Source organism: Aquarana catesbeiana, linkage group LG06 (genome assembly GCF_042186555.1).
Source record: "Aquarana catesbeiana isolate 2022-GZ linkage group LG06, ASM4218655v1, whole genome shotgun sequence".
Lineage (NCBI taxonomy): Eukaryota > Metazoa > Chordata > Amphibia > Anura > Ranidae > Aquarana > Aquarana catesbeiana.
In genome coordinates this window covers 359,901,097-359,928,833 of record NC_133329.1, presented here as the reverse complement: position 1 = coordinate 359,928,833, position 27,737 = coordinate 359,901,097, and the positions used below count along the sequence as shown (strand labels likewise).

General features: G+C 43.1%; 1 protein-coding gene across 3 annotated transcripts in view; it reads left to right on the top strand.

Annotated features, from left to right (window-relative positions):
* Positions 1 to 6,397: 6,397 nt before the first annotated feature.
* The window catches only part of UPP2 (uridine phosphorylase 2), a 51,379-nt gene continuing 30,039 nt past the window's right edge, over positions 6,398 to 27,737 (top strand). Inside the window, exons 1-2 of one of the 3 annotated variants that reach the window (XM_073634119.1) lie at positions 6,398 to 6,552; positions 23,986 to 24,103. In XM_073634119.1, the coding sequence (XP_073490220.1) occupies positions 6,491 to 6,552; positions 23,986 to 24,103 (180 nt within the window). In that variant the 5' untranslated portion in view covers positions 6,398 to 6,490. Of the gene's footprint in view, positions 6,553 to 21,413; positions 21,735 to 23,985; positions 24,104 to 27,737 lie in introns of those variants that run through there. The other 2 variants (XM_073634120.1, XM_073634121.1) reach the window with 2 other exon arrangements.

Sequence of the window (27,737 nt, the reverse complement as noted above, 5' to 3'; positions counted from 1 at the left end):
TGTATGCCCAATTACTTGCATGTAAGCCTTCAAATTGGGCACTTTGGATTTCTCAGGTTCGGGTCCCATAGATATCAATGGGGTTCGTTATTCGGTTCTGAACTTTGGTGGTGTTCGAAAGTTCATGTGCAAACCGAACTGGGGGTTGTGCGGCCCATCTCTAGTCAGCAGGACTGTAATCCCCTGTTGGTGGAATCAGATACAGCAAAAATGATGATGATGTGCAAATTTCTTTCTGTGGGTAGGATCCTAACCCCCTACTGACAGAAAGTGATGTAAATGTGTAAATAGTTGTTAGGACAGGATGTTGTTGTGTTCTTGTCTTTACAGGATCTCTTTGGATGGGACGGCTGTCTATCCATCTCCGGCTGAAGTCAAGACCCTGCAGGCAGAGTATTTCTCTTGAAGCAGAGATGCTCTGGCTCAAACTTTAATGTTATGTTATGTTGTTGTTAGCTACAGGGATCTGTATTTAGGTGTATAGTGTGATGTATATGATGTAAATACCTACCAAATATCTTCTATTTTTGCACGTATTTGTGCATAGCCCCATCCTAGTTTATTCCCCTTTTCCCTTCCAAAACTGTAAATTCTATGGGATGCCCTTACTCCTGGGCTCAGGATCTATTATTTTCTACATTTCCCAGCTAAGGAACTCGCTGGATTTTAGGGGGGTGAGTGTAGCACCCGCTAGGTTGCTAGATGGATGCAAATAAGTTTTATGGCAGAGTAGGTCAATTTAGGCAGACCTAGCTCGTAGCTAGACCTGTTTGTTTTGATCTGGGTTGGGAGTGGCTCTGTAGAGCTGATGACATCATCAAGACCACGCACTTCTTTCCAGAATGTTCTGGTACTTTCTGGAAAGAGAGGTGGTGAGGGGAGGTGGAGCTGTTTGGGGTGTTTGGAGGAGCCCTGACCAATCTGCAGCTTGGATTGGCAGGGGGCAGGTCTCCTTAAATACTTAGGGTCAGCCCAGCTGGGGAAGGAGTTGTTTTTGAGGAAGCTGGAGATGGAGTGCTAGGCTGTCGGTGACCTTTGAGAGAGCTCGGGTGTGGACAGGACTCTTCTCATGACACATGGAGGTGTGCTGGACAAGAGGCATGGGAGCTAGGGGAGGACAGCAGGAGAGAGCACTGCCAGGCGAGTCTCCGGGGAGGAACAACAGGTTGCAGCCAAGAGGGCTGCTGAATGACACACAGTCAGGAGAGGACTGGGGAGGCATGCCTGAAAGGACTGGGAGAGTGCTGTCTGGGATGGGTGCAGAGCCAGTGGAGTGGACTGTGGTGGCACGGGCAGTGGAGAGAGCCAGCTGCAGCCAGAAGGGCTGGCAGGGCCTAGAGAAGTGGTACTGGGATCAGTAGCCACATAGACAGCTAGCACTGGGGCTACCTATTACTATTTGCTACACTAAAGGGGCCCGCGGTCCCTGTCTGCAAGAGGCAATCACCTTAGGCCTGGTGGAGTCAGTGCCAGGCCTACAAAACAGTGCTAGTTGATCTGAGAAGTACAAGCAAGCAATGTGCTGGAGGTGTTGAGGAGAAATAGTCTACAAGCAAGTGATGTGCTGGAGAGAAGAGAGGAGGTGTATATAGGTTGAGTTATGTGTAAATTAAGTTTCAATCAAATGGGCATCCCATATACCCTTACCCTATCCAAGTTTAATACCCCTTAATAAAAATACAAAAACAAGTGAAAGGACTGTTTCATGTCTCTGGATGCTTGAAATTGTGTGCCTGATTCGGCAGGGTGACAGATGGACTACTCAGCAGCCCCTACGGCGGCACCGCTGCACCTGCATATGAGATTACTACACTGTGTGCCAAGTACAGCCTGTGATTTGTACATTTTGTAGACCTACTTTGGCATATCTCATAAAAATGGGAGATAAGACATCTGATAGGCACCACTAAAATGTGTGTTTTTTTATTTATTGCGGAGCATTGACAATTATAATGCAAGGGCTGCATTAATGCAATACACGCAACAGATTTCTCCAGTGTGGCTGGGCCATGAGGGTTCATGTGAAGCAACAATATGCCAAAGGAAAAATACTAGTAGATGGGATTCAGTGAGTGCAGAGATGCCATTGAGGTCAGGGGTCCCAACCATGCCTGCTCCTCCCTTCATTTACAAACTATGTGCAAGCATCAGATTCTGTCCATAATGCAACACCATTTTTCCGTACTGCAGATCTATATTTTCATCCTAGCAGACATTTTACAGTAAATACTAGTAAAAGAGAATTCTATTCAATTTCATTAAAAAAATAGAAGCCCAAAGGCTAGATAGAACATCTAAAGGCTCAGTGTGAAATATTTGACGATCCAGCTCTGATTCTCCATCAGGCCCTGTGGGCTGCTAATGCTGTCCATAGCAATCTGCAGAATTGTTCTGCTTCTAAACCACATTAAAAATGACATCTGCAATCTGACTGGTAGCCTTGGGCAACACAGACTCTTCTCGTTGGGGTGTCATGGGGTAGTTTAAAGCTTTATCATTTAGGGCCCATTCACACCATTGCAGTGGATTAACACAGATGTTTTATACCGCATGTAAACACGTGTTACGTTATAGCAGCCTATTCATTTGAATGGGCTGCCTCATACACAAAACCAGGAGCATGTAAAATTTCTGTTAGTGCACTGCATTGCAACGCATGTTATTGTGTTGCTCCGCACAGTGCTAACAACTGTGTCTGTCGGCAAGGTGCAATGGCACTGCATGTCCCCAGTGTATGTAATGTGTGTCACTGCACTTTAACACGCATGTTCCCACAATGCATTCCTCTGAATGGCCACTTAAGCATACCCAAGCCACCCTGGACTTCAGACTCAGAAGCAAGTTCAATACAAAAAAAGACTTGCATTTGAGATAAACTTGAGATCAGTTTGGAACTTATCTGAGATATCAAAGTTGATCTATAACGAATCGCTAAAATCTCATGTTAATGCAATCTAGCACAAAAGTTGTTTTTAGTCTTTCTAAATCTGCAGCTTTCAGTGTTACCTGGTAATCCTGCCTTAAAAGTCCTTTTGCAGGCAATCCCTGTTAAAGGGTGACAGCTGTCTCCAAACTGTGCTTCTACATTGTCACCCTGTCACATGCAACCTTGGCAGTACAAGTGTCTATGCCAGCAAACATTGCTCAGGCATGGTCCTCCATTGTCTGGAGGAGATCAACAGCACAGATATGGAAGAAGGGCTGAAATATATCACTATTTTAAACTACATTATAGACATAGGTGTGCTCACAGGGTGTGTCAGGTGTGCCTGGGCACACACTAATCACCCTGTGTGGGGTGCATATTCCCCCTGCTGCTCGGGCCCCCATGTCACCCCCGCCTTACCCCACAGCGCTACCAGCCTTCCTAGTCTACTCTTTTTCTAGCTGCTATGGGCAGAAAGGAGAGTGAGGAAGGAGCTGACAAATATGTCATTTATGGGCCCCTTCATTTGCTGACTGGTACTGATCACTTACTGTGTTCATACATAACTGAAGCATAGTAAACACATTTTACTATGCTTCAGTTTGTAAATGAACAGGAAGTTACTCAGCACAGGGGCACTTCCCATTCATTCACTGTCCAGTGCAGCTGAGTCTGCAGAGAAATGTACTGGGGAATCTTTGTCCTCAGTCCCTTTTTCCATCTCAAAAGTGAGACATCAGGGGTCTGTTTAGACCCTTAATATTTCACCAAAGCCCCCCAATGGTGCTCCTAAAAAAGTTGTAAAAATAATGTAATTTTTTAAAAAATAATTAAAACATTTGTAAAATATAATATAAAAATAAAATAATAAAAAATAAAAACTATTGACACTGTCCACTGCTCTACTGACATCATCTTCTGTCATACTGGCAAAGTCCACTGCTCTACTGACACCAACTGCCCTACTGACATGTCCACTGCTATACTGACTGACAGCATTCATTGTCCTACTGACACCAACCTCTGTCTTACTGACATGTCCACTGCTCTACTAACACCGTCCACTGCCCTACTGACACCATCCATGCTTTAATAAAGTTTAAAATGTATTTATAAGAGTGTATGTGTCTTTTTATTTATGCATATATGAATGTATACATTTTTTGAGCCCTAATGCATTAAGGTGCGCGCACCTAAGATAAAAGAGTTGCTTAATTGTCTTCTTCCCCCTAATCCATACCTGACCATCAAGATATGTCTATGCATCTCTAAGGTGGGGTTATCATTATTTAAAATTAATATCAATATTTAAATGGTGATCATCTCATCTAGAGATGAGCCGAACACCCCCGGAACATGCGTGCGAACAGGCAAAAAATTCACACAAACAAGCGAACACTGTTAAAGTCTATGGGACACTAACATGAAAAATCAAAAGTGCTAATTTTAGTCTTATATGCAAGTTATTGCCAAAAAAGTGTTTGGGGACCCGGGTCTCAATGCAAAAAAAAGTTTTAAAAACTGAAGTTTTTTCAGGAGCAGTGATTTTTATAATGCTTAAAGTGAAACAATAAAAATTAAATATTCCTTTAAATATCGTGCCTGGGGGGGGGGTGTCCTTAGCATGCCCGTAAAGTAGTGCATTTTTCCCATGTTTAGAACAATACCACAGCAAAATGACATTTCTAAAGAAAAAAAGTCATTTAAAACTGCTCGTGGATCTAATGAATTGTCAGATCCTGGCAATATAGATAAAAACCTTTGAAAAGGTTCTCCCACCCTAGTCCATTACCAGGCCCTTTGGGTCTGGTATGAATATTAAAGGGAACCCTGCACCAAAATTTTAAAAAAAATGCGTGGGGGGCCCCCCCAAAATCCATACCAGGCACTGCAGGTCTGGTATGGATATTAAGGGGAACCCTGCGCCAATTTTTTTTTTTAATGGCGTATGGGTCCCCCCAAAATCCATACCAGGCCCTTCAGGTCTGGTATGGATTTTAAGAGGCACCCTGGGCCAAATTAAAAAAATGACTTAGGGGTCCTCCCAAAATCCATACCAGACCCTTATCCGAGCATGCAACCAGGCAGGCTGCAGGAAAAGGGGGTATGAGAGAGCGCCCCCCCTCCTGAACCGTACCAGTCCTCATGCCCCCTGCCTGCAGACCCCCACAACCACTGGTAAGGGTTGTGGGGATGAGGCCCTTGTCGCCATCAACATAGGGACCCCAAAGCATCCTCCCCATGTTGAGGGCATGTGGCCTGGTACGATTCAGGAAGGGGGGCACTCTCTCGTCCCCCCCCCTTTTCCTGCAGCCTGCCAGGTTGCGTGCTCAGATAAGGGTCTGTTATGGATTTTGTGGGGACCCCTATGTCATTTAAAAAAAAAAAATTGGCACAGGGTTCCCCTTAATATCCATACCAGACCTGAAGGGCTTGGTATGGATTTTGGGGGGACCCCCATGCATTATTTTTTAACATTTTGGTGCGGGGTTCCCCTTAATATTCATACCAGGGCCTGGTAATGGACTGGGGGGGGCGAACCCATGTCGTTTTTTTCAATGATTGTTATCTTTATTGCCAGGATCTGACAATTCATTACAGCCGCGAGCAGTTTTAAATGAGATTTTTTTCCTTTAGAAATGTAATTTTGCTGTGGTATTGTTCTAAACACGGGAAAGATGCGCTACTTTACAGGCATACTAAGGACACCCCCAGGCACGATATTTAAAGGAATATTTCATTTTTATTGTTTCACTTTAAGCATTATTAAAATCACTGCTTCTGAAAAAACGTCCGTTTTAAAACCTTTTTTTTGCATTGATACATGTCCCCTGGGGCAGGACCCAGGTCCCCATACACTTTTTATGGCAATAACTTGCATATAAGCCTTTAAAATGAGCACTTTTGGTTTTTCATGTTAATGTCCCATAGACTTTGACGGTGTTCCGCAGCTATCGAATTTGCCACGAACACCGCATAATGTTCGCTGTTCGGCGAACAGGTGAACACCCAACGTTACTTACGTTCGACTCGAACATCGGGCTCATCCCTAATCTCATCCATAAATATTTCCCATTCTCACCTGGGATCTGACAGCACTTTCCCAGGATGTCCTATTGGAGCAATAGAAATAATGATCTTGAATGACCTCTAATGGCCATATAGTTAACTGCACAGAAACAGAAAAAGACATGGAAAGTTATGGGTTAAAATAAAAGGAACAAATGTGTTAAAAGGAATGTTATTGTTGTCTATCATTTATGATGTGGTTACTGTAAATATGTTTTGTAGTTAATCAGTTACTTAAAGTTTCTCTTTCTACCCAGCCTAGGAATCCTAACCCTTCAAAGAAGGACTAATAAATAACCAGGGGGGTAAACAACGAGAGACAACGCCTCCACTTGCCCAGCCAACCAGACGCTTCAATGAGGCATAGCCCATGTGATGTCACGTTCCCTTATTAAGACACCCCAGCTGATGATGTCCGAGTAATAGTACATGCTGGTGGTGCATGATCTGGGCGAAGGCTCTGTAGAGAAGCGAAGGCAGCTCTGGAAATAAGCGATGGCTCCAATCATAGCAGATAACAGCACTTCAAAGTTGGCTGAGAGGGACAATTATGAAAAGTAAGTATTCAGGATATATAGAAGAAATGTGTATTGGTGTAGTGGAATCTATCTTGAGAAGTGTCTTCCCTTACTGTTCTATATAGTGCTCACAGTAGTAGCTGATTGTCTGTCTCTGTGCTTGGCTTCCAATACATCATGCTGGAAGTGGATAATGTCTGTACCATTCGTACACATACATCTGATACTGAAACATTTCCACTATCCTATCTCTTATTAAAGGGAAGTGCAACACCCAATCAGCAAAGCACTCTCTGATCTAAACCAATGACTATTGACATCTGAAAATGATGGGGTACTTTTTTGCTTATGGGGTGGCCAACCATTGTTCAATATTTGACTTTTTGACCCTGCACTTTATTTGCTTTGTGACAATGAAATAATCATCGATGAACAAAAGTCCACCATAAAGACTGAAACAAAGAATCAGTTAAAAAGAGATTGCTATGTATACTGTATTTTTTTTCCCCCAAGAAATCACTTCTGTTATCCTGGAAGAGATCAACATCACCTACTCTGACACATTGGTCGAAACTCGTTGACTCCCTACCCTTATATAAAAATACCTTTGAACTTCAGAAGAAACCAAAAGTGTTCCATAAAATTTGGGGCAGTCTACTACATCAGTTTTAGGTGGAAATTTAAGCACTTAAGGACTGGAAGGATTTGCCGACCTTGCACGGTCGTGAGACGCTGTACCCAAACAAAATTGACATCCTTTTTTTTTTCCCCTCACTAATAGAGCTGTCTTTTGGTGGTGTTTGATCACCTCTGCGGTTTTTATTTTTGCGCTATAAACAAACAAAGCGCGAAAATTTTGAAAAAAAACTTTTTTTTTGCTATAATATAAATATAAAAAATTTAAAACAACAAATTTATTCATCAGTTTAGGCCAATATATATTCTATTACATATGTTTGGTAAAAAAAATTGAAATAGGCCTATATTGATTGGTTTGCGCAAAAGTTATCGTGTCTACAAACTATGGGATAGATTTAGGAACATATATATATATATAATTTGTTTTTGTTTTTTATTGTTTCTACTGGTTATGGCGGCGATCTGCCTTTTTTTTTTTTCAGGACTTTGCGGTGAACAAATCTGACCCCAAATGACACTTTTTGGGAACCGGTGACATTATTACATTCATCAGTGCTATAATAATGCACCGATCAATGTAAAAAGGACACTGTCAGGGAAGGGGTTAACAATAGGGGGACGATCAAGGGGTTAACTGTGTTCCCTAGGTGTGTTTTAACAGTAGGGGGGATGGGCTGCCTGGGAGATGACAGAGATCACTGTTCTCGATCACTGGGAACAGTAGATCTCTGTCATGTCTCCTGTCAGAATGGGGATCCGTGTTTACAAAAACAGATCCCCGTTCTGCCTCTGTACTAGGTGATCGCGGGTCGCCGGCAGACATAGAGTCCGCCTGACCCGCAGGCACGCTCTTGTACAATGACGGCGATTCGTGCAGGAGAGCCAACCTGCCGCAGTACAACTGCGGCGGGCGGTTGTTAACTGTTTAAAATATAACTCATGGCAAAACTTTTTTTTTAGTTTTGAATAGTGTGGAGAAGGATTAGAACCCCTGTCAGGTTTTTATTGCTGTCTGTGCAGCAATAAATCCCCCCTCTCTATTTGTTATGTTTACCATTTTCTGGTTGCCAGTAGAACAGGAATAGGAGGGGAAATCTTCCAATGAGGAAACTAGTTCAGATGAAAACCAGTGTTCATTTTGACATCAAATGTCAATTTAGTTTTAGTCTTTTGACTAAAATGCCATTTTAGTCGACTAAAATCTCCAGTACATTTTAGTCGACTAAAATCGAATGGGTTTAGTTAAATTTGAATGCATTATTTCTTTAGAACTGCCAAACATGATATACTTCTGGAGTACAAATCTAATAAGATATTTATTTATGGTATTAAGGTTTGACCATGCACTACAGACACAGATTTAGCCGTTGTGATATAAATTCATTTTAGTTTTAGTCATAGTCTTTTGACTAAAATGTAGTTTTAGTTGTATTTTAGTCATCTGAATTGTGTTTGTTTTTAGTCGTATTTTAAAAAGACTAAAATAGTATTACTTTTGTTGACAAAATTAACACTGTGAAAACCAGGGACTCCTTCACTTTGGAGGTTTGTCCTCTCACTTCCTGTTATGGCTATAGGACAGGAATTAAAGAGAAATCTCCTCAAGGTGACATAGACCGCACAAAAACATACAGGATTTATAATCTTCCTTTATTCTATCCAAAATGAAAAAAGCGTTGCCTTTAGTTTTACTCTAAAGCATACCTAAACAAAAAATGACTGAATTGCAGTTTAGTTTACTCGCTTTTAGATGTGGTGGTTGCATTAGTTTTCTTTTTTTCCTACTTTTCCTTTTTTTTTCATCTGGTAATTCTGCCAGAATTTAACTTGCTCACTGTCCTAGGGTGACAACTATATGGAGCAGCATTGTCACGTTAGAACAGGAAATGTAATATGACTACATAACACCTCCCTCTCGTCTCCCAGGAAGATTTCTGGTTGGATGAACATATATATATATATATATATATATATATATATATATATATATATATATATATATATATATATATATATTTTTTTTACACTTCTAGAACAGATATAATAAAACACAAAAGGGAGCAAATAAGAGGCGTTTATTGCTAAGAGTTTTGTTTTTTAAATCAGAAAGGTTTTTATTGAACATTTTCCGTTAATACATCTTCCAATGCACAATGTCATACATGTCAGTGTCATACTTATACAATGTATACAGCTCAAGTTCTTATAGTGGTGCTACATAACCCTTTATACCATACTATTCATTTTAAAATGACTCCCATCCACCCTTCCAAGCCACTTATAGTACATATCCTTTCAATGTATATTAATTTATTAATCTAAGGACATTGTAAAAGCCTAGTCAATACTAGTTCTCCCGGACTAAGTCCTGGTGTGTTTAACCATTTAGACCAAATGCATTCAAACCTGCTTGGGCAACCTCTGTGTTGATATATGTATTTTTCCATAATGAGAGTTTTACCCATATGTGTTATCCACGTTTTAACGGAAGGCGGTACTGCAGACTTCCATGCCATTAGGATTAGTTTTCTAGCTTGAAACAAAGCCCTGGAGAAGGCCACTCTAGTTTGTTCCTCCGGGATTACATCATACAACACCCCTAACAAACAGCACATAGGGTCTACAGGTACCGTTGTTTGGAACACTCCATTTAGTGTATTAATCACCTCATGCTAATACCGATGGAGCTTCGGGCAACGCCACAAGAGGTGTATAAGATCCGCACTGTGCTGCCGACATCGGCAGCACAGGGGGTCCGCCACTCTGCACATCCTGTGTAGTTTTTTTGGAGTATAGTGCACCCTAAGTATTATATATAATTGGGATACTTTTTGCACCACATTGAGGGAGCATGTAGGTATGGCTTGTAACGCTTCCTCCCATTGGTCCTCAGTTAACTGGCCCAGGTCCCTTCTCCATGCATCGATTGCCTTGCAAGGAAAGGCATATAAGTACAGGAGATGGTCATAGACTGCAGTCATAGTACCGGAGATGATCAGAGACTGCAGACATAGTACAGGAGATGGTCAGAGACTGTAGACATAGTACAGGAGATGATCAGAGACTGCAGACATAGTACAGGAGATGGTCAGAGACTGCAGGCATAGTACAGGAGATGATCAGAGACTGCAGACATAATACAGGAGATGATCAGAGACTGCATTTCCTATGAACGTTAGTAGATAATGGCCGATCGGCCCTCTCACCTGACCCAGCGATACAGCAATGGTTCCTCTGATCAGGAGTCAGCTCACTCTGAATTGCCCGTGGCGACTCCGCTGGGTAGAGCCCAGATCTATATTCCGGCAATGACTCCATTCCTTTTTCTGCCAGGGATTGCGCTAGGCTGTGTGGCTTTCCCTCTGGTGGCGCAAGTCAGCGGGGTTCTCTCTCTGATGGTGTTCTCTCAGCACTGTCCTCTCCCTCTGGAGTCCTGGGTGTACTTCTCTGAAAGCTTTCCTGGGCTCCTGGCTCTCTCTCTCCCATTTAGCTGAGCATGCTGTGTGAGCTGCAGTTTCCGTGTTACAGTGGGGCTGCCAGTCCTCGGGACTACATGTCCCACAATCCTCTTCTCTGCTCCTTTTTCTATTCTGTTTCTTCCCTGGGTATATGAAGGCAGGGGAAGATACATAGTGGGCAGCTGTGCTGGCAAGCGCTGCTCACTAGTACAGCAGCGTGCGCAAGAGGGAGAGGGAGGGGGAAGAGGGAGGGGGGAAAGAAGAGCCCGCAGCTGCATTGGCATCACTAGGGTTGGGGTCACCCCCCCTTCTACCAACTATAGTCGCCCCTCAGTACAGACCCCCCTCCACTAAGTATAGACCCCCTCCATCAGTGCAGAACCCGCAGTAAGTATAAACCCCTCCCTCAGTACAGACCTTACTCAGTACAGACCCCCCCAGTAAACCCCCCCTCCATTAGTACAGACCCCCCCAGGACAGACCCCCCCTCCATTAGTACAGACCCCCCCAGGACAGACCCCTCCTCCATTAGTACAGACCCCCAGGACAGACCCCCCTCCATTAGTACAGACCCCCCAGGATAGACCCCTCCTTCATTAGTACAGACCCCCCCCAGGACAGACCCCCTCAATTAGTACAGACCCCCCAGGACAGGACCCCCCTCCATTAGTATAGACCCCCCCAGGACAGACCCCCCCATTAGTACAGACCCCCCAGGACAGAGCCCCCCTCCATTATTACAGACCCCCCAGGACAGACCCCCCTCCAATAGTACAGAGCCCCCCCTCCATTACTACAGACCCCCCAGGACTGAGCCCCCCTCCATTAATACAGACCCCCCAGGACAGACCCCCCTCCATTAGTACAGACCCCCAGGACAGAGCCCCCCCCCTCCATTACTACAGACCCCCAGGACAGAGCCCCCTCCATTACTACAGACCCCCCAGGACAGACCCCCCTCCAATAGTACAGACCCCCCAGGACAGAGCCCCCCCTCCATTACTACAGACCCCCCAGGACAGAGCCCCCTCCATTAGTACAGACCCCCAGGACAGACCCCCCCTCCATTACTACAGACCCCCCAGGACAGACCCCCCTCCATTAGTACAGACCCCCCAGGACAGAGCCCCCCTCCATTACTACAGACCCTCCTCCATTAGTACAGACCCCCCAGGACAGAGCCCCCCCCTTCATTACTACAGACCCCCCAGGACAGAGCCCCCTCTATTAGTAATGACCCCCCAGGGCAGACCCCCCTCCATTAGTAACGACCCCCAGGACAGACCCCCCTCCATTAGTACAGACCCCCCCAGGACAGACCCCCCTCCATTAGTACAGACCCCCCAGGACAGACCCCTCCTTCATTAGTACAGACCCCCCCAGGACAGACCCCCTCAATTAGTACAGACCCCCCAGGACAGGACCCCCCCTCCATTAGTATAGACCCCCCAGGACAGACCCCCCCATTAGTACAGACCCCCCAGGACAGAGCCCCCCCTCCATTACTACAGACCCCCCAGAACAGAGCCCCCCTCCATTATTACAGACCCCCCAGGACAGACCCCCCTCCATTAGTACAGACCCCCAGGACAGAGCCCCCCCTCCATTACTACAGACCCCCAGGACAGAGCCCCCTCCATTACTACAGACCCCCCAGGACAGACCCCCCTCCAATAGTACAGACCCCCCAGGACAGAGCCCCCCTCCATTACTACAGACCCCCCAGGACAGAGCCCCCTCCATTAGTACAGACCCCCAGGACAGACCCCCCCTCCATTACTACAGACCCCCCAGGACAGACCCCCCTCCATTAGTACAGACCCCCCAGGACAGAGCCCCCTCCATTACTACAGACCCTCCTCCAATAGTACAGACCCCCCAGGGCAGGACCCCCCCTCCATTAGTACAGACCCCCCCAGGACAGAGCCCCCCCTCCATTACTACAGACCCCCCAGGACAGAGCCCCCCTCTATTAGTAATGACCCCCCAGGGCAGACCCCCCTCCTCCATTAGTACAGACCCCCCCTCCATTAGGGTACAGTACATAAAAACACCCGGGCGGCAGCTGGAGAGGAGAGGAGAGTGTGCAGCCGCGCCGCCCGGGTGGAGAACAGAAGAGTACACAGCAGGCAGCAGGAGTGAGAGACACAGAGAGGAGGAGAATGTGTCAGCACGGACCGCTCCCCCCCCCGCGCGCGATGTCACTCACTGCACGGCTGGTCTCTCTCCACACAGGGACCAGCCGCTCTGCCTCCATTCTCATCCTCGGCTGGCTGTTCTCCTTCTCTGACAGAAGGAGGGAGGGGCTTGAGCAGTGAATACAGCGGCGCCTTTCTTCTTAGAACACCAGCGGAGAGGCGCCGCAGGACACTAACAAGAGGAGGAGGAGGAGGGAAGGGAGCATTCTGGCGCTTCAGCGCCCCCACCTCTCTGGCGCTGGGGTGCACTGCACCCCGTGCACCCCGTCTGGGATCGGCCCTGTATAGGTGTTTGGTAAGTAGCATTTGGTAACACATGGAAATAATCCCTTTTGTTGCACTGGAGGATTGCAGTACATGGAACACTGGCGTGGGATACATTTCCCACTCACCGGCGTCTCCCTGCGCAGCAACCGCATGCCGAAGCTGTAAATATGAATAATACATATTATCTGGAAGATTAAATGTGGCCTGTAACAAAAATCCACAGCCACAAATCTTAGAAGGTTATATATGAATATGCAAATACAAGCTGACAATGAGGGTCACAGAGCTCTCCTATCCTTGGACGCCAACAAGGCGTTTGACAGCGTCAGTTGGAGATACTTATGGGCGACACTGGATAAATTTGGCTTTGGACAGCAGTTTATAGCATGGACAAAACTGCTGTATGCGGCTCCTCAGGCCAATATTAGAGTAGCAAGCAGGATGTCGAACGCTTTTGCTTTGGGCAGGGGGACTAGGCAGGGATGCCCGCTTCCCCCCTGCTCTTTGCAATCGCTATAGAACCTCATGGATTCTGGTAGTCTACCTTCATTTAAGCTGGTGTTGAAAACCTTTAGTAATTCTGGCAACAATTTCTCCCCATATTGAGAATACACCTCCATTGGGAGGCCATCATCCCCTGGCGCCTTACAGGTAGGGAAAGAACTCACCGCCGCCTGGAGCTCTTCAATAGTTATTGGAGCGTCCAGTTGTTGTCTCGCCTCAGCAGACAATGTGGGTAAATTAATGTTAGTCATAAAAGCGTTAAGATCTTCATCAGAGTAGGTCTCTCTGGACTTGTATAAGTCCCCATAAAAATTGGCCAGCTCGGAGATGATATCATCGGGAGCGTTAACTATCTTGCCACCGGCAGCTCGAATGGCTCCTATGGCTGGTGATTGTTGTTGTGATTTCGCGATTTTGGCTAATAGGCGGCCCGTCTTTTCCCCCTCCTTATAAAACACCAGTTTTGAAAAAAATCTTTTACGTTCTGCAGCGGAGGATCGCATGCGGTCTAAGGAATCCTGAGCCGCGATCCATGCCTCCCTTGCAGAATCAGTAGGATCAGTCACAAATGCTAGCTCTAGTTGACTCACCAAGTCCTCCGCCTGCTCTAGCAGAGCCGAGGTATTCTGTTTGACCACACGTATTTCCTGAATGAATATACCTCTACAGTGTGCTTTAAGCGTTTCCCATTTGTTCAGGATATCTGTGTGCTGTCTATGTGTTCTGAGGAAATCATGTATCTGAGCCTCAATACGTTCATGTGAAGTAAATAATTTAAGCCAGAAGGCCTTAGATAGTAGACTAGTGGGTTGCGTATGTAGCCATATAACTAGTGGAGAGTGATCAGATACTCCTCGCGGGTAGTATTCCACTCTCGAGGTGTATCCCACCATATCAGGGGTGCCAACACAGAGGTCTATACGGGATAATGAACCATGTGTCTTGGAGAAGCATGAAAACTGCTTATGGTTTGGGTTACGAATACGCCATAATCAGTCCATCCTATTTCCGTCAGGAGACCACTAAGGGAGGTTCCCCTACCTCCCTTGGGTGGTACCATAGGGGGGTGCCTGTCTAGTCTGGGGTCTAGGCAGCAGTTAAAATCCCCCATAATTAGTAGCGGAATGTCTGGTTTATTTGTCATATATGATACCAGTAATTGCAACACTTCCCACGAAAATGGGGGTGGTATGTATACAAACGCCAGAATCATGGTAACAGTATATATTTTACAGTGGAGGAAAATAAATCTACCAGATATGTCTATCAGAGAGTCTAACTCTTGGTGTGCTATGGCCTGGTGTATCAGTACGCTCACTCCGCGAGAAAAGGCGGAGTAAGTGGAATGATACGCCTTCCCCACCCATGCATATTGCAAGAAGCTACCGTATTGTCCTGCAGGTGAGTCTCCTGCAGGCCAATTATGGCGGGGTGGATCCTTCGCATGACCGTAGAGATCATTGTTCTCTTCAATGGATCATTTACCCCCCGCACATTCCAAGACATTATAGGTGTACAAGACATGACATATCGTTATAAATCAATCTATGCATGTAAAACACTGTTGCACCTTCAAACATATTTCCCTTATCCTCCCTGTTGGGAACTATATTGAGGTCAGAGGAAGTCATCTTGTGGCAACCTTTGGGCTATATTAAAGTAGCACATGCACTGGAGATGCAGTAAAAAACTGGTAAACAAACATTTGTGCCTCAGTGCATATTTGTGAATATGCTGTTGAACCAATAAGTGGGGTACAATCTGCGATTCTGTATTTGCCAACGTGGCAGAATAAATGATTCCCAGCAGCCATAGGGTTTGACCATTAACATTCAACTTTTTGCCAACTGGGCAAAGATACCTGTGCCATATCAACCCAAACAGTAGGTTGAAAGCATACAATGCACTTACGTTCTCGCCGCATGTGCGGTTAAACTTGTGAGTAAACAAACACAGATTGCAATTGGACTTCCATTCGCTGATAGTGGAATTTTAGTATAAGTCCTCTTTAAGCCCTGTAAAAGCTGCACAGGTGATGGGGTGCCCTTCATGCCCAACTGATGTTGATACGACTTTGTCATCCATCTCCATTTTCTCGTCCTGGTCGTCGGAGGCCCTGCTCGTTACGGTCCAGCCAGTCTGCTGCTTCTTGGGCGTTTTCAAAGAAATGGTTTTGATCTCCTGCTGTAATGCGTAGCCTGGCCGGAAAAAGCATGGCATACTTTAACTGCAGACGTTGTAACCTTTTCTTGACATCCAGAAATTTAGACCTTTTGCGCTGTACTTCTGCGGAAAAGTCTGGGTAAAAGGATATTTTGGCGCCATTGAAGTGTACTGCTCCCTTTTCCCTGGCCAAACGGAGCACCACCGATCTCTGTAATTCAGGAGTCTGGCAAGCACTGACCTCGGGGGGCTACCAGGCGGGAGAGGACACGGCGGCACCCAGTGCGCCCTTTCCACCGCGTATAGGGGTGAGAACGCCTCCTGTCCAAATATCTCTTGCAGCCAGCCTTTAATAAATGTAGTGGGGTCCCTCCCCTCCACCTTCTCAGGGAGCCCCACTATGCGGACTTTGTTGCGTCTCAGATGGTTCTCGATGTCGTCTGTTTTATCGAACGCCTGGTGGGCCTGCTGAGCTGCTACTCTCACTTCCCTGTTCAGATGAGGCAGGTGATCCTCCATGTCACTCACTCTCCCTTCTACCGCGGTGGTTCTCTCTCTGATTTTTTGTAGATCATGGCGTAATAAAGAGACTGTCTCCCTCAGCCCCCCAAATTTCTCTTTAAGATCATCCACCGATGCTGTGCATTTATGTACAGCCTGTAAAATATCACTCAGTGATGGTTGGGGACTGTCCTCCGTCTGCATATCAAACAAAGCAGGCATAGGGTCAGGGACAGACTACATGGAATCAGTATCTTCCAGCCTGCCTGTGTCATTTCTGTCTTCCTGCACCGTAGACACTGCTGTGTGCTTTGATGCAGCCTGTGTCACATCCATAGTCCCTGCCATTTTTTGGGCATAATAAATCATGTCTCTGGGCTGGTCTTTTGTCTTAGGGAGTTTTGGTAGCTTACCCCCTTGCTCCGGTTTCTTGTCCTGGCCTCGTGGTGTCCTCTGAGGCTGAGGGTGCCCGGCGCCATCTTGGAATTCCTGGGAGGCTGAAGCTGCAGTGTCTCCTCGGTTCCCCCGGGTCATCATACCCGATCTAGCTGCCGTTTTGTGGTCTACGGGTGTCTGGAGGCTGTTACCTCCTGGTCTCTGCCTGCTACCTGGAAGCTTCTCCAAATTTCTAGATCCAGGGGCAGGTACCAGAGATCTGCCTCCATGGAGCCATCCAGCCTGACCTGCAGCAACCCTGACCCAATTTCTGACTCGCAAACTTACCGAGAGTCATTACTTAAATGTGCCTGTACGAACACTAGTAGCCTACTAGAGGGTGCAACATGTGCAATCATATTGCTGATAAATTTACTGTCCGGGCGAAACATATGTCAGAAGAGCAAAATGATCAGTCAATGTATCTTACACTTGACAATTATAGCCATCTATCTACTTATAATTGCATCTTGTGTCCAGAACGATTAGAATGTTTTAATGAAATCAACCTCTTTTGCTCAAAATTGATCAAATGCACTGTGTGCGTCTTTTCAATAATTCATAGATCATATTGTCCAATTCTGTAAATAAATGTTTGCTCAGTATGTGTATGGCCACCATTAGGACCCATTTATCGAAGTGTGTGTGTGCATTTTTTTCGGTAGCACTAGGCAGGTGCATGCATTTTCAATGTATGTGGATATACATTATTTCTTTCTGCGTTTCCAGTGCTTATTTGAAGTTAGGATTTGGGCTGAGTTAATGGGCACTAACCAATGTTTGTTAATACCTATTGCCAATGCATCAAAATGTATGTTAATTGTGTTTTGATGTGTTGCTATTTTCTAGACATGTGCACTGACAAAAAATTCTTTCGTTTTCGTTTCATTTGTTTTTTTGCTTTTTTCGGAAATTCAGAAATTTGAAAATCCGAAAATTCAAAAATCTTAAAAAAAAGAAAGAAAATCAGTGAAATTTGAAATAATAACTAACTATTAAATTATGCGTATTCGAATTTCCTTTCAGATTTGGCTGTTTGTTAACGTAACAAATACAAATTTATCTGAAGTTACGAATTATCCGAAATAACGAATGCCGCATCTGAACAAATGGAATGGAACAAATTAATAATAAATAATAATAATAAAAAGGTTTTATTATTATTTTTATTAGATTGTTACATTCCATTAATTTAGATACGGCATTCGTTATTTCAGATAATTCGTAACTTTGGATAAATTTGTACTCGTTACGTTCACTAACAGCCAAATTTGAAAGGAGATTCCAATACCTATAATTTAACAGTTATTATTATATATGTAGTTATTACAGATTTTGGGGTTTTCGGATTTTCATTCTTTTGAATTTTCAGATTTTAATTCTTATTTTCAAATTTCCAAATTTTAGAATTTTCCCATTTCAAATTTCCGAATTCCGAAATTTCAAATTTCCAAATTCCAAAATTTAGAATTTTCAAAAATTTGGAAATTCAGAAATTCGGAAATTCAAAATTTCGGAATTAACGAATTTGTCAAAATTAGTTAAAAAACGAATTCGGAACTAAACTAATTGCACATGTCTACTATTTTCTTCTATGGGCCTCCCAACACACTAAAACAGAGAAATGTGTTATATTTTTCAAAACACACTGCACTGCAGCATAGAAGTGGAAGCAGGCACTATTTATAATATTGAAAAGATGGACATTAAAATGTAAAAGTTTAAAATGCAAAAGATTAAATGGGCCCCAACTGTGAGATCTCATATCTTGAGTTAGGAGTCGTTCAGACCAGCCCACATGCTAAAATGTGTGCATTGTGTAAGCAGGGTTGCCAACCTCCCTCAGCATTTTTTACTGACCATACATGGGAAATTTATTGGCGGAGCACATTTTTTACTGCCAACCTAAGAAATTACAGAACTCCTATTGAAAACTAACAAAGTGAATATTTAAACAGTATAAACATGATATGGAAACACTGACAATACCTATAACAAAGTAATTTGCTTGATTTACACTTAAAAAGTCAACACAGCATGAAATTATCAGCCCCTGATAGTTACTGAAAGTTGTAAAATCACAGATTTTTACAAACTGTCAGTAAGTTTACTGGCGGTTGGCAACCCTGTTTGTAAGGGTTGTGAAGGGAAGCTCGTTGCAATGTTACTATTGGGTGTAGTATTGGGTGGACATGTAAAAAAGTATTTATTGGTATAAAACACTGAGATACACACATAATATATATAAAGGAAAGTAGGGAAATTAACCCAACATAGTAACCATGATAATAATATGAATAGCAATTGCGTGACATAATAAAATCACTAGAATCCACCAAATTTGATATATATATAACATAATTTCAAGATAATACCTGCATGGCCCATGGCCTTACTATTCCCAGTAAAGTTTATATGGATAAACATGATTGTAAAAAATTTAATTGGCCACATGATTGGTACAATACACGGCATATATTGGCTCTACGCGTTTCGTGATGTATAACCACTCGTCAGGAGCAGGCACGTGGAAGATCTATAATAAAAAATAGAATAAAAAATGGGTCTAAATATTCTGTCATATACCATTATGGGAGAGGGGGGAACCCCCCTACCACATGTTACTTACAGAAAACCTTGTACTGGTGGTGTAATGCTAGGAATCGCTGGTCCCGGTGGCGGACATGTCCCCACCACAGCTTCCGACCATGATGCCTCCGGGTGACCCACGATTCCCAGCATTACACCACCAGTACAAGGTTTTCTGTAAGTAACAAGTGGTAGGGGGGTTCCCCCTCTCCCATAATGGTATATGACAGAATATTTAGACCCATTTTTTATTCTATTTTTTATTATAGATCTACCACATGCCTGCTCCTGACGAGTGGTTATATACCACTAAATGCGTAGAGCCAATATATGCCGTGTATTGTACCAATCATGTGGCCAATTGAATTTTTTACAATCATGTTTATCCATATCAACGTTAGTGGGAATAGTAAGGCCATGGGCCATGCAAGCATTATCTTGTTGTATTATCCAACATTATCTTGTTGTGTGTATATATATCAAATTTGGTGGATTCTAGTGATTTATTATGTCATGCAATTGATATCCATATTAACATGGTTACTATGTGGGATTCATTTCCCTACTTTTCTTTATACATATATTTTGTGTGTATATCAGTGTTTTGTACCAATAAATACTTCTTTACATGTCCACCCAATACTCAGTTGCTGCTACATGTTTCATTCAAAGTCCTGCCCTTTTGCCCTCCTTTTTTGTACCCTATTGATAGGGATGGAAGCACGTGACCTTACCAGGCCACGGCTTCATTTAAAGTCCCATATTCCCCTTTTCCTTCTAAAATTGGGGTTTTACAAGTTGGAGCCCAAGTCACAGCAGTGTGAACCGAGCCTTAGCTCGGGTTCACACTACACCTGACTTCAAAGGCGCGCGACTTTGAAGTCGGACCCCAGCGCGACTTTGGCACGACTTGCACGCGACTTCTTTAACAGAAGTCAATTCAAGTCCTGCCAAAGATGGTGTAAAAGTAGTGCAGGAACCTTTTTCTAAGTCGGAGCGACTCAAGTTGCACCGATTAGTACGGTTCCATTGTACAGAATGGGGTCGGACTTTTGATCCGACAAGTCCTCTAAAGTCGGAGCGATTGTCACATCAGTGTGAACCGGGTCTAACAGGGATATCTCTAAAGCATAATTCCTGTCATCTGTGTGTTCCAGTACCTCATTTTGTATTCTCAATATACCATAAATAGTCCAGCAGGGAGGATGGGAGCCCTTCATACTGACCACAACAGGTGTGTGAACCCAGGTCCCCAGTGCAGAGATTTGTGCTGATGACTGTTATCACCGAAAGTAAAAGAAAATTCCCACATTTTCAGTGGCCACCAGAAAAGGAATAGAGGCAATGGGGACAACCATGGACTCGATGTCCACCAGTACCCACCGATCCTTCTGTACAGTGGGAGAACAGCGGTCTGCCTATGTAAACGAGGCAGATCGCCAATCTGTCAGTACAGAAGGCATGAATCCTGTGTTCCTGTAAAGCAGGAACACGGATCTGTGCCTTTCCCTAGTAAAAGCACCCCCCCCCCCCCCACAGTAAGAGAACACCAGCTAGGCACACAGTTAACTCTTTGATCACCCCTGATGTTAACCCCTACCCATCCATTGTCATTAGTACAGTGACAGTGCATTTTTTTTTTGCACTGATCACTGTATTAGTGTCACTGGTCCCTAAAAAGTGTTAGATTTGTCCGCCGTAATATCGCAGTCATGCTATAAGTTGCTGATCGCCCCCATTACTAGTAAATAAAATATCCCATAGTTTGAAGACGCTATAACTTTTGTGCAAACCAATCAATATATACGCTTATTACGCTTATTGGGATTTTTTTTAACAAAAATATGTAGCAGAATACATACTGGCCTAAATGAAGAAGAAATTCGATTTTTTCCAATTTTGTTATTGGATATGTTTTATAGCAGAAAGTATATATATATATATATATATATATATATATATATATATATATATATATATATGTATGTATGTATATATATATATATATATATATATATATATATATATATATATATATATATATATATGTGTGTAGGTATATATATATATATATATATATATATATATATTTATATTTATTTATTTATTTATTTATTTTTTAATTGTCTGTCTTTTTTGTTTTTAGTGCAAAAAATAAAAGCCGCGTGTGATCAAATGCCACCAAAAAGCTCTATTTCTGGGGAAAAAAGGACATCAATTTTTTTTTTGGGTACAGCGTTGTCGGTTAAAGTAATGCAGTGCCGTATGGCAAAAATGGCCTGGTCATGAAGGGGGGTAAATCTTCAAGGGGACAAGTGGTTAAAGAAGAATTCCAGGCATGGCATTTTTTACATACCGAAATGTATAGTTATTCCTGCGCTACCATGTAAACGAAGGGCAATGAACGTTGAACTGCTGCAAGCACCGAATATAGGTCAAACTCAGCCCATACAGCAATAGAAATAAGGTATGTAAAAATTGGTGCTGTGCTGTTCTTTAAAAAAAAAAAAAAAAAACGTGACGTCACGCGTAGGGACGGGATTGGCATCCAAGACTGATATATGTAAACGAGCTCGCCGCTCATAGGAGATAATTTCCTGTGTGTTTTTTTCTTGTAAGTGAAGTGAGTACCCTCAGCATTGTTTTAATAAAAAACAACCTCTGATTGAAATACTTCACTATCTGGCCCCTTCTTTCCTTTAATCCCCCTCCTGCTCCACTGAGAGAAAAGACCCACTAACAGCTCCATCCAGCCCAGGAATCCAAGTGAGAGGCAGTTAGGAGTACAAGGGAGAAGCAGCCATTACCAGCAACTTTATGCGGTTACCTCTTTACCGCAAGGTAAGAGGCCACTTCACACCACTGTGTGTCCTGTGCATGAAGAGGAGATCGCCCCCATGCTCTCAGCACCCTATTGCACTTTTTTGCACATTTTCTGATTAGCCACATTAAGAGGATTTAATCACATTGGACTACATTCCCAGTCCCGTTATATATTTTGCACATGTTTGTCTTTGTTTGAATTTTCACAAGTTCTACAGTGGACTTATTTTGGTTATATGTTTATTATACACGGCATTTGCGATTTTTGCCCATATTGATTGCACATTGCACATTTAATTTACTAATTGCTGTTTTTTGCACAATGTTTTTTGCCTACTTGCACGATCCATTCAGGTTTTTAGTGATTGTATATTGATTTTTTGGTTATATGTTTATTATACACTGCATTTGCGATTTTTGCACATATTGATTGCACGTTGCACATTTAATTTATTAATTGCTGTTTTTTGCACAATGTTTTTTGCCTATTTGCACGATCCATTCAGGTTTTTAGTGATTGTATATTGATTTTAGTGTTTCCAGTAAGATACTTATCACATTTGGCCTTAAGTCTTTATTGAATGATTTTCTTGCACTTTGCACTTTGCTATTACCACCGATTATTGTGGAATATCACACTGCACCTATTGGGTATAGAAGTGCTCTATATTGATTGTACTTATTCTTATATTGTTTCTGTTTTTTTATATGTTTATATCATTTACCTTTGTACTACTACCTCTAGCAGCATAGGTTTTTTTTTTTTTTTTTTAAAGAACAGTGCAGCACCAATTTTTGCATTTTTTACATAGTTACATTGGTCCAGCTTGAATCAATCTAACTATGTATATACCATACCTGGCCGATCCCCCTGGAAGCTGGGAATCATTGTGGTAGACCCCACTAATCCAGTGATCTCCGCTAGCTTCCGGGTCCCATGCCAAGCGACTGCCCTGCTGCATTCTGAACACAGGAGGTTGGCCACTCAGCATGGGCACCATTTATTGAGTGCTTTGCATTTTCTGTTTGAATGTAGAGCATTCTCAGATTAGATGAGGTGGAGATGATCCAAGAACGCTTTGCATTTGTGTAATCATTAAATGCATTGGTGTGTTGCAGTGCCATTCATTTAAATAGAATCCCAAAGCACTTTGGCTATATTCAATGCAGTGCGCTGCTAAAAAAAAAATGGTGCATTCCCCACATTTTTTGGCAGTGTACTGCAATACATGTTCATCAGCAAGGTGCGTTGGGGTGCCATTCAAATATATTTAATGTGTGTTGTGGTGAAGCTTGCTGTAATGCCCCGTACACGCGATCGGACTTTCCGACAACAAAACCGTGGAATTTTGTTCGAAGGTTGTTGGCTCCAACTTGTCTTGCATACACATGGTCACACAAATGTTGGCATACAATTACGAATGTGGTTACGTACAAGACGTACGTGATATCTCCATTACGAACGCTAGTTTTACAAGACTGAGCGCTTCCGGCTTGTACCTGATTCCGAGCATGCGTGGACTTTCGTGTGGCAGACTTGTGTACACACAATCGGACTTTCCGACAACAAACATTTGTTGGTGGAAAATTTGAGAACCTGCTAGCCAACATTTGTTGGCGGAAAGTCCGCCAACAAATGTTCTATGGAGCATACACATGGTCGGACTTTCCGCCAACAAGCTCACATCCAACATTTGTTGTCGGAAATTCCGATCGTGTGTAAATATTTTGTAATTCAGTCAAATTTTCATAGGCGGTTACTAAAATGGAGCTTTCTCCAATCTGTGTATTCTGACTTTTAATTTAACAGTGCTTCCTAAAACTTTGGAGTCTATTTTACAAGATTTGATGTTTATTTTTTGACTCTTTCCTTTTTTGTATTTATTTACTGACAGCAAAGGACTTGTACACATTAAAAACCCCCATCTGGACCTATTACCCGAGGATATCCTCTACCACTTTAATTTGGGAACAAAGACCCATGACCTGCCCTCTATGTTTGGAGATGTTAAGGTAATCCATCCATTAATAGCTTGGGTACTAGGGACCTAGTACTGTGCTATGATTACAGACTACATTGGCAGTGCCTCCTGCTGGTGAAATTTAGCATTGCCGCTCACCTTTTAATAAATCTAAATACATATTTATTTATTTCAGGTACTTGTATAGCGCTGTCAATTTACGCAGCGCTTTACATATACATTGTACATTCACATCAGTCCCTACCCTCAAGGAGCTTACACTCTTAGGTCCCTAACTCACATTCATAAATACACATACTAGGGACAATTTAGACAGGATCCAATTAACCTACCAGCACAGGGAGAACATGCAAACTCCAGGCAGGAAGTGTCGTTGTTGGGATTACATATGAGAGCTACCATTGATGATGAAAGCTATCCCTTTGCTAAATGCTAAATGCCTGGCTGTTGTGACCCACCGACTGATCATCAATATGAAGGCCTGTGCCTCTGGTCAGTGGGGGGGGATTGTGGCCACGTTTTTGAACCAGAAGACCATAGCTTCCAACTGTCCCTGATTTCGAGGGACTGTCCCTGATTTGGAGCAATGTCCCTCTGTCCCTCATTCCTCCTCATTTGTCCCTCATTTTGGTCCGATCTACATAGTTGTATATAAAATGCAATTTTTATCTATCAAAAAGTGTTTCCTAGTGCTAAACCTTTCATCTGATTCCTAAATTGCTGCATTTGTAAATTCCAAAAGCCAATATAAAGGAATAGTAGTGGTAAAAAAAAAGCACTTGTGTGTTTAACCAATCTTGTTTTTTTGCACAATTCTCCTTTAGGGGGTGTGGCAAGGGGTGTGTCCTATGCCTGCATACTTTTGTTGATAGGTGTTCTGTCATTCCCATCTCAAAAAGTTGGGAGGTATGGAAGACTGCTTTCCAAACCAGAGTATCCAGAAATGTGATCATCTAGATCGGGGGTCTCAAACTGGTGGCCCTCCAGCTGGTGCGAAACTACAAGTCCCAGCATGCCTCTACCTGTGGGAGTCATGCTTGTAAGCCTTGCAATACCTCAAGGGACTTGTAGTTTCGCGACAGCTGGAGGGCCGCCAGTTTGAGACCCCTGATCTAGACACTTAGCAGCTGGGCTAACACGTAGACCCTACAAAGTGGTAGCAGTGACAGTTTCAAACCTCTGATGTCACTTCAGGTTTCATGTGATTTATTATTTTTTTTAATATATATAAATACCTTTGCCTGGGTGTAAGGAATGCCTAAAATGGCCACATGTAACCCAACAGATCACTCTTCCCATTCTAAATGTACAGATCAGCCAGAAGTCCAAAAACAAAGTTCTTATAATAACCATGGAGTTAAAAAAAAAAAAAACTCTTTTTCATGTGGTCGCTTAATTAAAAAAATGAAATTGTCCTTTAATTGGGTGGAGTTCTGCTTTAACACAGGTTTAAAAGATATATAAATCCTAACAGCGAGCTTCTCTTATTTGCTTATTATTGTTCATGTTACTAAACATAGAACATGGAAATGCAATTATTTTAGTAAATATAAACTGCTAAATACCTTTTCTCATGAGCAGAATATAGCAGTCTTGTGACTTCTATCAGTGTCTGGCTAAAGCTTGTAGGAGGAGTTTTCATTCTCCTCTGACTGTCCTATGAGGCTGCAGGATCCCTGACTTTGTCTGGACAGTGATGATTGGCCCTGTGCCCCTCTCCCCCCCCTCCAAAAAAAACCCCAAAAACTCTTTATCAATATAAGTAAACACAAACTCGTACACAACAAAACTGAGCGTGTGCAGAGTGCCTCCAAGGCTCTGTACTCTCAGCAGATGGATTGGGGACTGTGGAAGAAGGGGAGGACCAGGAAAAACAGGACCAAACAACCTTTTTACACAATGTGCAGGAGTAACCCCTTAGGTTCCACAGTATAACAAGCACGCTTTACTGCATATACAGACTGATTTTAGAGCTGTGGGTTTAGCAAACACTTTTAAATATACCTTGGAAAGCATTTTATGATATCTGCTCCAGAAGCATAAAAGTACTTGTTGATCCTGCCAAGAATCCAGTGCCAGCCTGTAAATTCTGCAGTGTTACTGGGAAGTGTTAGAAATACAGAACATCTCCTTCCTTGTTATGGAGATGAGCAGGAAGATCCTGTCTTAGGGTGACAATGCTGATCCTTCATAGATATAGTAAAGCGAATGAACATTGTCACCCTAGAACAGGAAGTGTTTTCCTGGCTGGATCATCAGGTGAAAATAGAGGAAAAAAGACTTAACAAGAAAACGCATGCAGCCACCACATCTATGGATTGGTAAACTGCAATATACAGTATTACATTTTTGTTTTTGAGCTTATATAGTTTACTACAGATTTGCAGGTGGACTAAGTATGCAAAATGCACACTTTAAATCTTTTTTTTTTTTTTTTTTTTTTGCAATTGACAAAAAGCATGGTCATAACATTTGCCCAGTAAAACAAGATAATAACAAATGTACATTTTATTAGTGCAGCTTGGCGTTGAGCTAGCAGTGCTGGGTCCAGGCCAGGGGTGAATCATAATAAGCACTTGGATGGATGGCGGTCGGTCTACTAGTTAAGAGGTAGAGGAAAATGGGGGAGGCCTCTGTCAATAGATTACAAAACCTATTGCAGGTTAAAGTGGTTCTAAAGCCTTAAGGCTTTTCATTCTATTCATTATGGTGAAAAACCTTTGCTGCAACTCATCCCAGCCCTCCTTTTGCTTTCCTGAGCCTGATCCAATTACTGTCTCCCTCCTCATTGGGCAGCTTGAGGCTGTCAATCAAATGCTGTGACACGGGAGCTGGGGGAGGGGCCGAGTCCCACTGTCTGTGTCAATGGATGCAGCAGTGGAACTCGTGAGCGAGCACACACAGGTGCCCCCATGGATAGCAGCTTTTCCTGGGGGCACAAGCCGAAAAGGAGGGGCCTGAAGTGCCGGTGGGAGACCCCAGAAAAGGAAACCATTGTACAGAGCAGGTAAGTATAGACATGTTTGTTGTTTAAATAAAAAAACAAAACCAAGGTTTACAACCACTTTAAGCTGGGGGTAGGATGCTAATAGTAGGGTCATTGGTTAATAATCTAGTTTGGTACCACTGGGTGTATTGGAAACGCTGTACTATAGATTCTTGAGTACCTACAGGCAAGGTTTGAATAAAGGGTTCCTAAACCTCACAGAAATTCTGCACCCATGAGTCCTTACTTAAGGAGGCCTCCACTACATTCCATATGGATGAATCAATTGTTTTAACCATATGAGTCCCCAGGGTGGCATACATTTTTGTTATTGGGTTTATATTCACTAAAGCTGATGTTTAGGTATGGCAATTTTTTACAGTGACGTGATGTAAGTATGTACTGTATTTGCCATACCTGTGGGATCTTTGTGGAATATGGAAATCACTGTAGAAGGCAATGCTACCACAGTGATCTCCACCAGCTTCTGGGTCCCATACCAAGCAGCTGCCCTGCTACATTGTGAACACAGGAGGTTGCTTGGTTGGCACAGACACCATACAGGGAACACATTTTTTTTCAATTAAAGTGGTTGTAAAGGCAGAAGATTTTTTTTTCAGCTTAATGCATTAAGAAAAAAAGCCTTCTGTGTGCAGCAGCCCCTCTAATACTTACCTGA